At 45.2% G+C, this 12,480-nt stretch overlaps 1 protein-coding gene across 2 annotated transcripts in view; it reads left to right on the top strand.

Moving 5' to 3' along the window:
* Ntn4 (netrin 4) overlaps window positions 1-12,480 on the top strand; it is a 100,333-nt gene that overhangs the window by 67,702 nt on the left and 20,151 nt on the right. For both annotated transcript variants that reach the window (XM_050145633.1, XM_050145632.1), the window contains exons 4-5: window positions 455-581; window positions 3,231-3,419. In XM_050145633.1, coding sequence (XP_050001590.1) covers window positions 455-581; window positions 3,231-3,419 — 316 coding nt within the window. The remainder of the gene's footprint in view (window positions 1-454; window positions 582-3,230; window positions 3,420-12,480) is intronic.

Here is a 12,480-nt window from a genome sequence, read left to right as displayed (position 1 = left end):
TTCCAAAGATCCTGAGTTCAATTCCCAGCAACCACATGGTGGCTCACAGCCATCTGTAATGGGGTCTGGTGCCCTCTTCTGGCCTAAAGGCATACAGGCAGAACCCTGTATACATAATAAATAAATAAATAAATATTTAAAAAATAAATAAAATTGACTTAAATACTTAGCCAATACCGCAGAATTTCTCATTACGGCCATAGATTCTATAGTCAAGAAAAAGCAGTCTTCCTTCCTTCCTTCCTTCCTTCCTTCCTTCCTTCCTTCCTTCCTTCCTTTCGTTAATCACAAAACAGACTAAAAATATTTTTCCTCACACTAGCTAACTTCTTAAAAAAATAAATAAATCTATGTCTTCTGGCTAAAGCAACGGGTGCGGAGAGGGAGCGGAGGGAGAATTTCTCCCTTAGCGACGCGGCCCATGCTCACAGCTCTGCCCTAACGTTGCTCGTAGGTGCACGGGAAATGCATGTGCAAACACAACACAGCCGGCAGCCACTGTCAGCACTGTGCGCCATTGTACAACGACCGGCCCTGGGAGGCAGCCGATGGCAGAACGGGGGCCCCTAACGAGTGCAGAAGTAAGTATCAACCTCCGCTATTTAAAAGCCTTCTTTGTGGACGACACTTATCTGTGAATTCCTTGTTATCTCTTGAAACACAATATAAAGTGGTGGACGACAGAAGCTATACACAAACACAGCCATATCGCTGCCCAGCACGACTCCAGCCATTGGAAACAGTTAGTTCGCAGCCAATAGGACTGAGTGGCCAAGAATGTGCTGTCTGTTCGCTTGGATCCTCGCGGGACCTAAAAGCTGTCCTTGAGAACTTGACAGTGATACACAGCGAGTAGACACAAGAGCAACTAAGGGTTGCAGTGTCCCGCCGCTCGCGTAGCTGTGGCACTGAACGAAACACGAAGACAGCTTCTTCTAAATTCAGCTTACAAAACAACCCCAGAGAGAAGATGGTGTCAGTCCTGTTTTAGAAATCGGGAAACTGAGGCTCAGTAAGATTAAATGTCTTGCCAGAGTTTAGGAAATGAAGGAAGGGGGATTTGATCCCATGTCTTCGGGGGTCCTATTAGATACGATCCCCACTGGTGGATTAGACCTGAAATTAACCCAGGAAGTCAAGAATGGGGTTGTTTACTAGGACTGATTTTGGGGTTGCATTTGGAGAAGAGAAGATAGGCCATGGGAAGATGAACCATTGTTCCCTTTCCAGACTACAATGTGCAGAGTGTGGTCCAATGATATCCGGGTTAGCATTCAAGTGGCCAGCTGTCCTGAGAAACACACGTGCTCACTGAAATGTTTCCAGTCCCAAGCCTGTCTTAGGAGAATGTTTAAATCTTGTATCTACTCATGTTTGTACACCTCAGGTTCTCAGGGACAGCATTTGGGTCCTCCAAAGTGTCCAAGCAGTTAGCACATTCTTGTCCACTCGGTCCTATTGCCAGATTTGAAACTGTTTGCTCTTTGAATAAAGTTTCCGAGAAATCTCTCCCCATACAAAATCTGGAATTGGAATGGATTTGTTTCTAAGAAATATAAAGGATTTCCTCTAAGCATAAATATCAAATTGCCTTATGCCTTTTAAAGATATGAGTCTGGGAAAAATACCATGACAGGTCGAGGAAACAAGGGGGAAAAAATAGCACTAGCGTTTTCAAATACAGTTGACTTCCAGGGTGGGGTGGAGGGGATGTCTGGATTCTTATTCTAAATCATTTATCAAGAGAATCTAAAGAATTTCTCCTAAATTCCTAGAGTGCCATTCTAGTCCTTTCCATGGGAACCCAGTGTGTATCTAACTACACATAGACACCTCGACTGTCACAGGGAGCTAAAGACTGATAAGCTCAGAGATACCATTGAGAAATTATTACATAAGGAGCATGGAGGCCTCCTCTATAAACTGAAGTTTCAATAGCAGAGTTCCTTAGAGTCACCAAAGGACAACACTCCACGAAAGTAAACTTAAACCAAGTCCTGATGGCTCAGGCCCCTCATCTCAGTTACTTGGAAGGCTGAAGCAGGAGAATCCCAAGATCAAAGCCTGCCAGGGCTATAAAGTGACTTCAAGGACAGCCAGGGCAGCTAAGTGAGACTCTGTCTCCAAATAAAGTGTAAAACGGTGGGCCAGCGATAAGACTCAACGTGTAAAGGTGCTTGCCACCAAGCCTGTTGACCCAAGTTCAATCCCCAGGCTCCACACTGTGGAAGGAAGGACACTCGTGCGCGCTCTCTCTCACACACACACACACAGCACCTAGCACATGTGAAGACCTTGATCTTAGTACCACAAGAGCGAGGTACTTAGGCTCTGTTCACTATCCTCCAGGCGTTTCTTTCCAGGCTCATGGGCGAGCATGAATTATGGTTTGTGCCTGCAATACCTGTATTTTCCAAATAATGCCAAGAGTCTTAGGTTTTCTCCCCAGAGGCAAGAGATCCACTGATCCTGAGAAAGTAGCAGGAATGGACAAGGTCAAAGGGCACCATCAGAGAGGAATACTGGTAACCGCTCAAATATCTTTCCAAAATAAATGCCAACCTCAGAGTAACTGGAATGTCTTTGCCTGGATGGACGTATCTTCCTTCACTCTGATAGATGTTTTGGTTTCTTTTCCTGTTGCCGTGTTTGGTTACTCTGACAAAAGCCACCTAAGGGGCTTATTCTGGCATACGGTTCAAGGGGACAGGCAGGAAAGTCAAGTACAGGGACTTGAAGCAGGTGGTCACATCACACTGCATCCACAGTCAGAAAACAGGCAACGGGGAATGCCTGTTGAGTGCTCAACTCTTTTCTCCAAACTCCCTGCCCAAGGATTGGCCTGGTCCACAGCTATGATGGGTCCTCCCACAACAATGAACACACTGAAGATAATTTCCAGGCATGCTGAGGCTAATTTCCCAAGTGATCTAGACTCTGTCCCGCTAACAAGCCACACCGACCATCGTGATGACCTTCATGCATATACCAACCCTTTAGAAGACCAACGTGTAATGAAAAGTGAAAAGTCAGATGAGAAGTATAAAATAAAAGTGGAATCCCGATCAAGGGAAAGCCAGTTAGCTCTTAATATATTCCTTTTTGTATTGCTTTTATTATTGTGCTAGATCCTCTTCTGTAAATAAATAAAATTTAAATTGAACTTGATCCTAGCTTCACATCTCGATCACCAGTGTTTTTTATGTCCCTCCCGTTTGTTTTGTCGCCAGCCTGCAAGTGCAACGGGCACGCAGACACCTGTCACTTCGACAGCCAGGTGTGGGAGGCGTCGGGGAACCGCAGCGGGGGCGTCTGCACCAACTGCCAGCACAACACCGAAGGTCAGCACTGCCAGCGCTGTAAGCCGGGCTTCTACCGGGACCTCAGGCGACCTTTCTCCGCCCCAGATGCCTGCAAAGGTGAGCGCGTGCGTGCCGTGCGTGGTGCCGAAAGTGATCGGTGCAAACCCGACCCATCTCACTTAGCCTTCCCTTTGCTGGCCCGCGGGAGCAGGTTTATGAAATCCTCAGACAATACACTCGGGGAGATCAGCTAATTTCTTATCAAGAGGAGCCAAGAATTTTCAGCCTGTTCAGTTAAAAAACGGTCCAGTGTTCGTGAAGGGGAATCTCCCATTCTTGTCCTGATAAAGAAGTTTCTTTAGCGCCAGAGAATATGAGAAGCCGTAGGAGCGGTGAAGAAGGGGGGAAATGTGAGTATAGGGTACACAATAGGACAAACCATGATGATGAAAGAGAATGGTCCCTGACCCTTCGGATGCGCTACTGTTCACCTGAACGTCGACCTTAGACACCTGAAAACAACCAAGGGTTTTCACTCCATTATGAATGAACTTCCGTTGACACGGCTCAAACGTACCCACCCTGTTATCATGGCTGATTCAGGGCATAATAATTGTATGCTCTCTCTTAAAACACTGTACCCACAGGCTCAGTTCGGCCTCTCTGTTGGCATAGCTCCCAGAAGTTTTCTTGAAGAGCGAATAGAATTTTCAAAGGTCTGCTCCTGTGCGTGGCGTCGCCACACGTGCGACGCGTGCGTACAGAGCCAAGGCATTGCCCCGTGGCGAGCAAAGCTTAAAATGCCACGATGGGATCTGTAAAGCCTCTCAACTAGAAGTTATTAGGCTAGAGGAACCACTCCCCGTCAATGGCAGTTCATGATCACACCTGTTATTTTTACTGAGGACTCCAGGTTCTGACTTGAAATCAATGACGGGACTGAAGCAATATAATGGGAAATAAGCGCTCTGGGACCCCATGGGACCCCATCCCACCCACTCCACCCCAACTCCTCTTTTAAAGGAAAAAAAATGCTCTTTAAAACGCATAGTTTAACCGGTTGTGGTGGTACGCACCAGTAGGATTTGCAGAGGAGGCAGACGCAGGAAGGTCATGAATTCAAGTCCAGCCTGGGATAAAAATACGTATTTTGAAATTCAGGGAATTGGTGAAATCTCCACATGCAGTTTATTGGGTTTCTTTTGGCAAGCTTCATTTCTTAAGCAGTGGAGGGTGGAGGACAGCGAGGCTCACCCTTTCCTACCGACTCCAGATCTGGACCCGCCTCAGAGAACTGCACTAAGAATACTAAGTTACCCAGATCCTTGCTTGTATTCAAACTCTCATCTGAACAGGCTTGAAACACATGCAGAGTAGGCGAGTTCACGGCCACTTCCTGGCTGTTTCTGATCCTATGCCAGTTATCAAAAGTTCTTTGGTCTCCAGTTTCTTAGATGCCAAAGTCTTCCTTGTAGTGTTGAAATGGGAACTAAGATATAATAAACTCTTAAGATAACGTGTTTAACACTTTATCATGCCATAGAAACGCTTCCGCTGCGGTGCTCTAGACTAATGGCGAGTTGGCCCACACACTTCCAATAGATTCCCTGCTCCCATCTCTACCTCTCTTCTCACCATAGGAATGCTGGGATTGCAAATGCGCTCCACTGTATCTACGCTGTTTCAGAGATTTTTCTTATTTTCAATTCTGTCTGTGTGTGTCTGTGTGTGTCTGTGTGTGGCTATGTGCACACGAATGCAAGTGCCCTCAAAGACCAGAAGAGGGCGTCAGATTCCTTGCAGTTGGAGTTCAGGGTGGTTGTGAACCACCATACGTGCTGAGAACCAAACTCAAGTCTTCTCTTAGGGCAACAAACGATCTTTTCGTTTGTTTGTTTGTGACAGGGTTTCTTTGGGTAGTCCTGGCTGTCCTGGAACTCACTCTGTAGACCAGGCTAGCCTCTAACTCACAGAGATCCACCTGTTTCTGCTTCCCAAGTGCTGGAATTAAAGGCATGCACCACCACTGCCCAGCAGGATCAAGTGAGCTTCATTGCTGAGCTATTTCTCCAGCCTCTACTCCTCCCTGAACCCTGTTTTCTGTTTTGTATGTTTTGTTTGGAATTTTTTTTATTGATTTTTATTGAGCTCTACATTTTTCTCTGCTCTCCCCCCTGCCTCTCCCCTCCCCTTCAACCCTCCCCCAATGTTCCCATGCTCCCAGTTTACTCAGGAGATCTTGTCTTTTTCTACTTCTCATGTAGATTAGATCTATGTATGTCTCTCTTAGGGTCTGTTTTGTTTTGTTTTAATTATGGGTTCCAGGAATTCAAATTCAAGTTGTCAGGCTTACATGGCAAGTGTTTTTGCCCTTTAAACCATCTCTCTAGCTCTTCCTATTTTTTAAAAAATTTGTTTGGCTTTTGTAAAATAAAAAGACAAAAAAAAATACACGAAGAATTTAAACAGGTGGAACTCAATTTTTAATGAGCCTGATGGATAGAAAAAGAAAAGTGGAAAGGTTTATTGGCAGAATTGAAGCCCAAGTGAATATCTTCAATTTTCGTTTTTGTTTTATTTTGCTTTCTGCTACCGCTCTGTGACAAGCTATGATTCATATGCTTGCCAAGTGTAAAAAGGCTATTTTAAAACAACAAAAACAAAAACAAACCCCTCTAGCTTGTTAAGATCTAAAATACTCTCAGATCCAGAGTTTTCTAAGAAGGGTAGAGAAGAAGAAACTATAAAACAACAACAACAAAAAAAGGATTCCTTGTAACCAGTCAGAAGAACAATACCTCAATGAAAACTCTATTAATTTGTGAACACATTCTCAGAACAAAACTAAACACATCCACAAATCGCATTTGTCTGATTGAGTCCTTCGACCTCTTAAGACGTCCTGAGATTCATTTCCCTTCTGGGCTCCTGAAAGGACCAAAGTATGAAACTAATAATTCATATTGCAAATCATGACTAGATAGCAAGTAGGCGCATGGTTCTTAGTGTATCCTGGAGGGGAATTATGAAAACGACTGACGGTTTAGGATGGTTTCCAGGAGGTGGGTGGGGTAGTAGGGAGACCTGCCATTCTCCACAGCTTCCCTGTACCGAATAATCCAGGGCGGATTAGGGCACAGACACCCACGCCCACATTCTCCCAGAATACATACCCAGTTATTGATCTCCCCTTTCTGGGCCTGCAGTGTACATCTCAGAACACAGCAATCCAGGTCTTCTACCCAGATCCTCTCTGTACCACTGTCCAGCAATGCCATCCTTACCAATTTCCACACCAGTGTCCACGCGTCCACTGCTGCCCTGTGTGTCCTCTTTAGCTGTTAACTCTGCTGACACACAAGATCTGCTGTGTGTGTGATGTACAGACTTGTACGACGTGCCCTTACAGAGAACCACTAGTTAGGAGCCTTCTTTCCATCAGAAAACAGGCTGATTTTTAAAAAACAAAAAAAACAAAAAAAAAAAAATCCAGACTACTTCCCTGTGTGGCTCCATCAGCAGCATGTACGATTTTCCTTGGATTAACAATTTGACTGTTTTTGTTCTACTGAGTTGACCAAGGCAGCAGGGGAACCTGCCCTCGGTGTGTGGTCCAGACACTGGTCTCATCGGCACCATCTAGCTGCTTAGAAATGCCGAGCCTCTGATCCCAACCCAGATGAAACCAAAGCCTCACTTTCACAAATCCCCATGCGGCTGTATTTTACTAGAGGTCGAGAGGGCCGCAGAATGCTTTCCAACGAAGATTAAACGTCCTGGAGCACTTCTCTAGAGTTAGATTGCTTAAACGCGTTAGCCAGAGTATCTACTCAAACCAGCGTGCAAATCAACCCAAGATTTTTAAACTCGATTTGTGTACATATAAACTTAGAATTCTAAAACAAATTTTAAGAAGTTGACTAAGAGAGAAAAACAGACATCTAAACAGAAGTATCTGATTCCCTGTAGGACTCTAATTCCATGAAATGTTAGGAGAAATTACAAGAAGGGATGTTTTCCTAAGACCGTCAATTTAGGAAATGAGCTGGTTAAAGTTTTCTTTACTGAGACACTTCCAGGCCCAATTTGCTGTTCTTCACTATAAATCTTCCTTAAAGTGGCTGTATCTAAGTGAAGACTTCACTTAAAGACATTTATGGTGTGTCCCCCCCCACCCGCCCCCCCCAGATACTGTGTCAAGCACCGGGTCTGTAAGATGTCAGGGTCTTCCAGAAAAGGCCTCACGTGCTTACCGGGGAAGAAACTTACAGGGGCAGATCATCACTTCAGTTCCCTGAAGTGGTGGCGACGGGAGGTGTGAGCGCCGGCTGATGCGCACCGGGTGCGCAGAGCTCTCTGTTCACCCTCCAGCGGGCTGACTGTGAACTCACTGAACTCTTGCAAAGGTGCTTTGACAAAAGTACCGTTAGGATTTCTGTGTCACGGGAGGAAAGACGCACTGTGTGCCCCAGGGAGAGGGTGGGACTAGAATGAGGGCACTTTGAGGATGACTGTCTCAGGAAATCCCCTGCAACATGGACTTTTTTCTTTTTTTTTTTTCTCCTCCTCTGAAATTATCGTCCTCCTTTCTGATGTCAAGGAATGCCCCTGTGGCCTTGAATGAGTTATCTAAGGGACAAAGTAAACTGGTGCCGTCAGTCATAGTAGCAGCTCCCACACCTTCAGTAGGACACCACCCTGGAACCCTAGCTCGTTGGCAAATAGAGTGACATCAACACTGGGAATGGCTTCTCGGGTCGCTAGCTTCCTGTACAATAACCAAGGGCTTGTTGCCCTCCTTAGAGTTCTGTGCTTGTGTCTCTCACTCTCCTGATGGACCTTCTGCACACACTTTCGTTAGCGTCACAGATCCATCAAACCTGAGTAAACACAGCCCCGCCCCGGCTCTGCCGTCAACGTATTCGTTCCTGCGAGCAGTGAAGGCGTCCGTTCTCACTTCCTCTTTATTTCAGCCTTACCCAAGCGTCCGGTGGAACTACCACCACACATCTCCAGGCCAGCAGCTCACTTCTGAGGATTCCCAGGATGCTGTTTGTTTGTTTAAGACAAGTGGAGATCATTGAAAGGGAATTTATTTACACAAGGAAGGAAGAGAAGTGTTTTTGAAGGACAGTGAGTGCATTTAAGGTCTATAAACCCAAGGGAAAATGTGAGTCTCCCAGCTGGATTCAGGGCTAAGAACAGAAACAGGCTCAAACTAAGTGGTTGCTAAGGGCTGAAGAGGGAGAGCTCTCTCTCTCTCTCTCTCTCTCTCTCTCTCTCTCTCTCTCTCTCTCTCTCTCTCGACTGAGCTACTCTAAGGAACAGTGGTTTCTCTCAGAGAGACCCTTTGGGAACCTCTGCTCTCTTACGTAACTATAACCCCATGTTGGTTTGGTTATGGCAGGGGTATTAAAAGTGGGAGAAAAAGCCATGTGGCACCCAGTGGTGTACTGTCTTCTGTAGTTGGTTGTTTAACTTTTTTGGCCCTTTGCTCTGTACGCTTTGTGGTGGTGGGGGATGCCACCTATCTCCCAAATAAATACATAGAGACTTATTCTTTCTTATGAATGCCCGGCCTTAGCTTGGCTTGTTTCTTGTCAGCTTTTCTTAGCTTAAATTATCCCATCTATCTTTTTCCTCTGGGCTTTTATCTTTCTCTATTCTATATGCCTTTCTTTACTTCTTACTCCATGGCTTGATGTGTAGCAGGGTGATTGGCCCCTGGTGTCCTCTCTCCTTTTCTCGTTCCTCGATCTTTTCTTCCCAGATTTCTCCTCCTATTTATCCTCTCTGCCTGCCAGGCCCATCTATCCATACTCCAGCCTCTCTATTGGCTGTTCAGCTCTTTATTAGGCCAATCCGGTGTTTTAGACAGGCAAAGTAACACAGCTTCACAGAGTTAAACATATGCAGCATAAAAGAATACAACACATCCTTGCATCATTAAACAAATGTTCCACCACAGTCTTTCAGTGGGGTAGAGATAGAATCTTAATTTGTAGCATTTTCCAATTTCTATGGCTTTAATATTCCATCCTAGCCTGTTTCAAGCTCCCAGATTTTGAGGGTGGGAGATACTGAAGACTGATTAGGGACTCACATACTAGGCAAGTGCTCTACCATTTAGCTACATCCGAAGCCCCTAATGCTCTCCATTAGGAAACCAAACAGATATTAAGTGGGATGTTTCTCTCCTCTGCACACTGTCCAGCCTCTTTCACAGTTCACTTCCAAGTGTGAGCATTGTCGTCTGTGCTCACTGGATGGGGATTAGAATCACCTGGGAGCGCGTGCTGATGGTGAAGACCAGGAAGTGATCCGCAGACCCACACTTCCTTACAAGCATCCTTGAGGATGCCCATGTGGCCTTTCCGTCTCCCTGCTGGCCTCTGAGAACCACTGGCTACGCCAGACCTGTTTCTGGGGCTAGCTGTGTTCACTGCCACCCTGGGATGAAGGACCCTGAGCTGACAATCACCTGCAGTGCAGTCTTCTCACTGCATTAGCCATACCTCGGGCAGAAAATCCTAAAGCACTGACTGCTGAAGTTCCAGCTAGGCGTGCTCTTCTTCTGATTCACTAACACACACCAGCACTGGGAAGCATCCATGTTAGTTGTCTTCCCCCATGAAGATGTTTAGCATAGAGCCTGCTTTTCTCCAAGATAAGCTGTGATTTTAAAAAAAAAAAAAAAAAACTCTAAGATGTCTGTTTTCTATGGAACCATTTCAGAACATTTATCTGGAAATTCCAATCACAGAACTTCTTATTCATAGTATGTAGATTGTGTGTGTGTGTGGGGGGGGGGTGATTCTTTAAAGCAGATTGCTGTAATGAGTCTAGGATTATAATAAAACTATAGTCCTATAATGACCTATTGTGGAACAGGGCAGCATTGAAATACTGTAGGTATAGTATTGCTTTGGCATTCAAAGAATCCTTGAATCCAATTCCTCCCCAGCTTTCTCCTTTCCCATCCCCTTCTTTTCAGCACCCAAGAATTTATTAAGTGTTGTGTGGGTGTGAAACCGAGAGGGCATGGACGACTGACAGCCACCCTGTGACGCCTCTGTACGAATTTTCCTCACTTTCACAGAGCAAGTTTAAAACAGATGTTGGAACACATGCCTTGCTGAACAGAATTAGCTCTTCTTCGGACACACCCAGTCAGTTCTTTTGTAATGGATTTTTCTTTAGTGCCAAGAAGCACCCTTTTAACCACTGCGTAGTCTTCCTCAATATATAAAGAAAAAAGCCGCCACCTCCCGAGAGGTCGGCACCCCTCCCTTCATCCCTGGTGGCCAGAATAAGTCCAGCCAATTGCCTTTTAGCAGACGAATAAAAATAAACCCGCCCTCCCTGCTCTGAACCCCAAATCAAGTGTTTACTAAGATCCTCTCTGGCTCCTTAGTTACGGTCACACACACACACGAGTGAGTCCGTCAGCCAAGCCGCTTTGCCCCTTTGCTTCTTCCCACCCTCTGCTTTCTAACTGAGGCGAAAAGAACTCAGTGCGCAGGAGAAAGACAAGCGCCTCGGATGGGGCCGTGGTTTTCTGTCCTGCGCCGTTTACCCGTGTAGCCAGTTCATGAGCTAAAAGCCCACACAGTTCTCTTCACTTATATTTCTATCCGTTATTCCATTTCCCCTCTAGTACAACGAGGTCCCTCCTTCTCATTCATCTTACAGGTGAAAATGTTACCCTCACCAGGAAACACAGTTAGGAACCAGAGACATCTTCAGTTCTCTCCTCGCGTGTCCAGGGCACTGCTTCTCGGGTGCCACTGAAGTCCCTTCGGACAGTAGCCCACACTGGGGGACTCTTCCTTCCCAAGTAAAATTTGGCAAAGCCATCTAGGTTCATTTTTATGGCACTGAACAACACAGGCATCTCTGCTTAATTCTGAAAGCAAGCGTGGATGATTCCAAGGTAGCATCAAAATGAAGTAACTGTTTTTTGAAAAGCGAACTCTAAATAGAACCAGCAGTGTGGCAGCTTTTTAGTTTTAATCCAAACAAACAAACAAACAACAAAAAAAAACAGGGGTAAGAAAATGAAAGAAATAGAAAAAAGTCAATATAACATAACGACCATAGTAGGATAATTCTTTAAATAGACTAAGTAACATAAATTAACATTTACCTTCTCCCTGTAAGAACCATTATAAACTGATAAATAAGAGCCAGTAAAGGCTGGACATGGTAGCACACACCTAATTCCAGCAATGGGAGGCGGGGCAGGAAGATCTTAAGTTCAAGCCTTGCCTGGGCTGCATGGGAAAGCCTGTCTCCAAAAAAAAAAAAAAGCTGGCAATATAGCTCTATAGCTCAATAGTAGAGCATCCCAACACATACTCGCTTGCTCACTCATTCTCTCTCTCTCTCTCTCTCTCTCTCTCTCTCTCTCTCTCTCTCTCTCACACACACACACACACACACACACACACACACACACAACCTGGGAAGTGATAAATATAAATTCTCTGCAGTACCTCTCAAACAGAAAGGAAAGTTCAGTGAATAAATAAATCAGATATACCAGTTTACGTTTGACAAAGATGACAAACAGCAAATAAGCACTAAACCGAAAGTTTCTATTGATGCTCCAAAAGTACAGGGGATGCAGAGTGGTGATCTTAAAACAAGTTATTGCCCTAGAACAAAGAGGTGTAATTAGAGATAATTGCAAGCAAGAAAAGAAAAGGAATTTCAGGCTGACTTACGTGGGAGGAACTGCTCTCAGCGAAAGGCATTATTTTGGATGGAGAATGTCTCCTGCAGAGTTATGATATTTTTATTACAGATAATAAATAACAAAACTGGACGAGATGAAGCATCACATGTAAGAAATAACTGTGCCCAAGTGACTTGGCATAGCTGGCTGGGCTTTGACCATGTATGCTTTCTGCAGGCTTGCTTGAGGTCTTGTTCGCTTTGTATCTTTGTTTGCAGTATCTCAGAATTACAGGCCGCAGTGTGAAGAAACTGTAAAAAATATGAGAGAAGTAGCGTGGTCCTGTTGGAGACAGTTATTCCAGGCTCACAGAGAAGTTCATGCCTGCCTGCCTGCCTGCCTGCCTGCCTTCCTTCCTTCCTTCCTTCCTTCCTTCCTTCCTTCCTTCCTTCCTTCCTTCGTGTGTGTGTGTGTGTGTGTGTGTGTGTGTGTGTGTGTGTG

This window comes from Alexandromys fortis, unplaced genomic scaffold (genome assembly GCF_014885135.2).
Source record: "Alexandromys fortis isolate MF-2015 unplaced genomic scaffold, M_Fortis_MF-2015_v1.1 scaffold_50, whole genome shotgun sequence".
Taxonomy (NCBI): Eukaryota; Metazoa; Chordata; class Mammalia; order Rodentia; family Cricetidae; genus Alexandromys; species Alexandromys fortis.
Note: the sequence above shows the minus strand (reverse complement) of the source record. Positions and strands in the feature narration are given on the sequence as shown.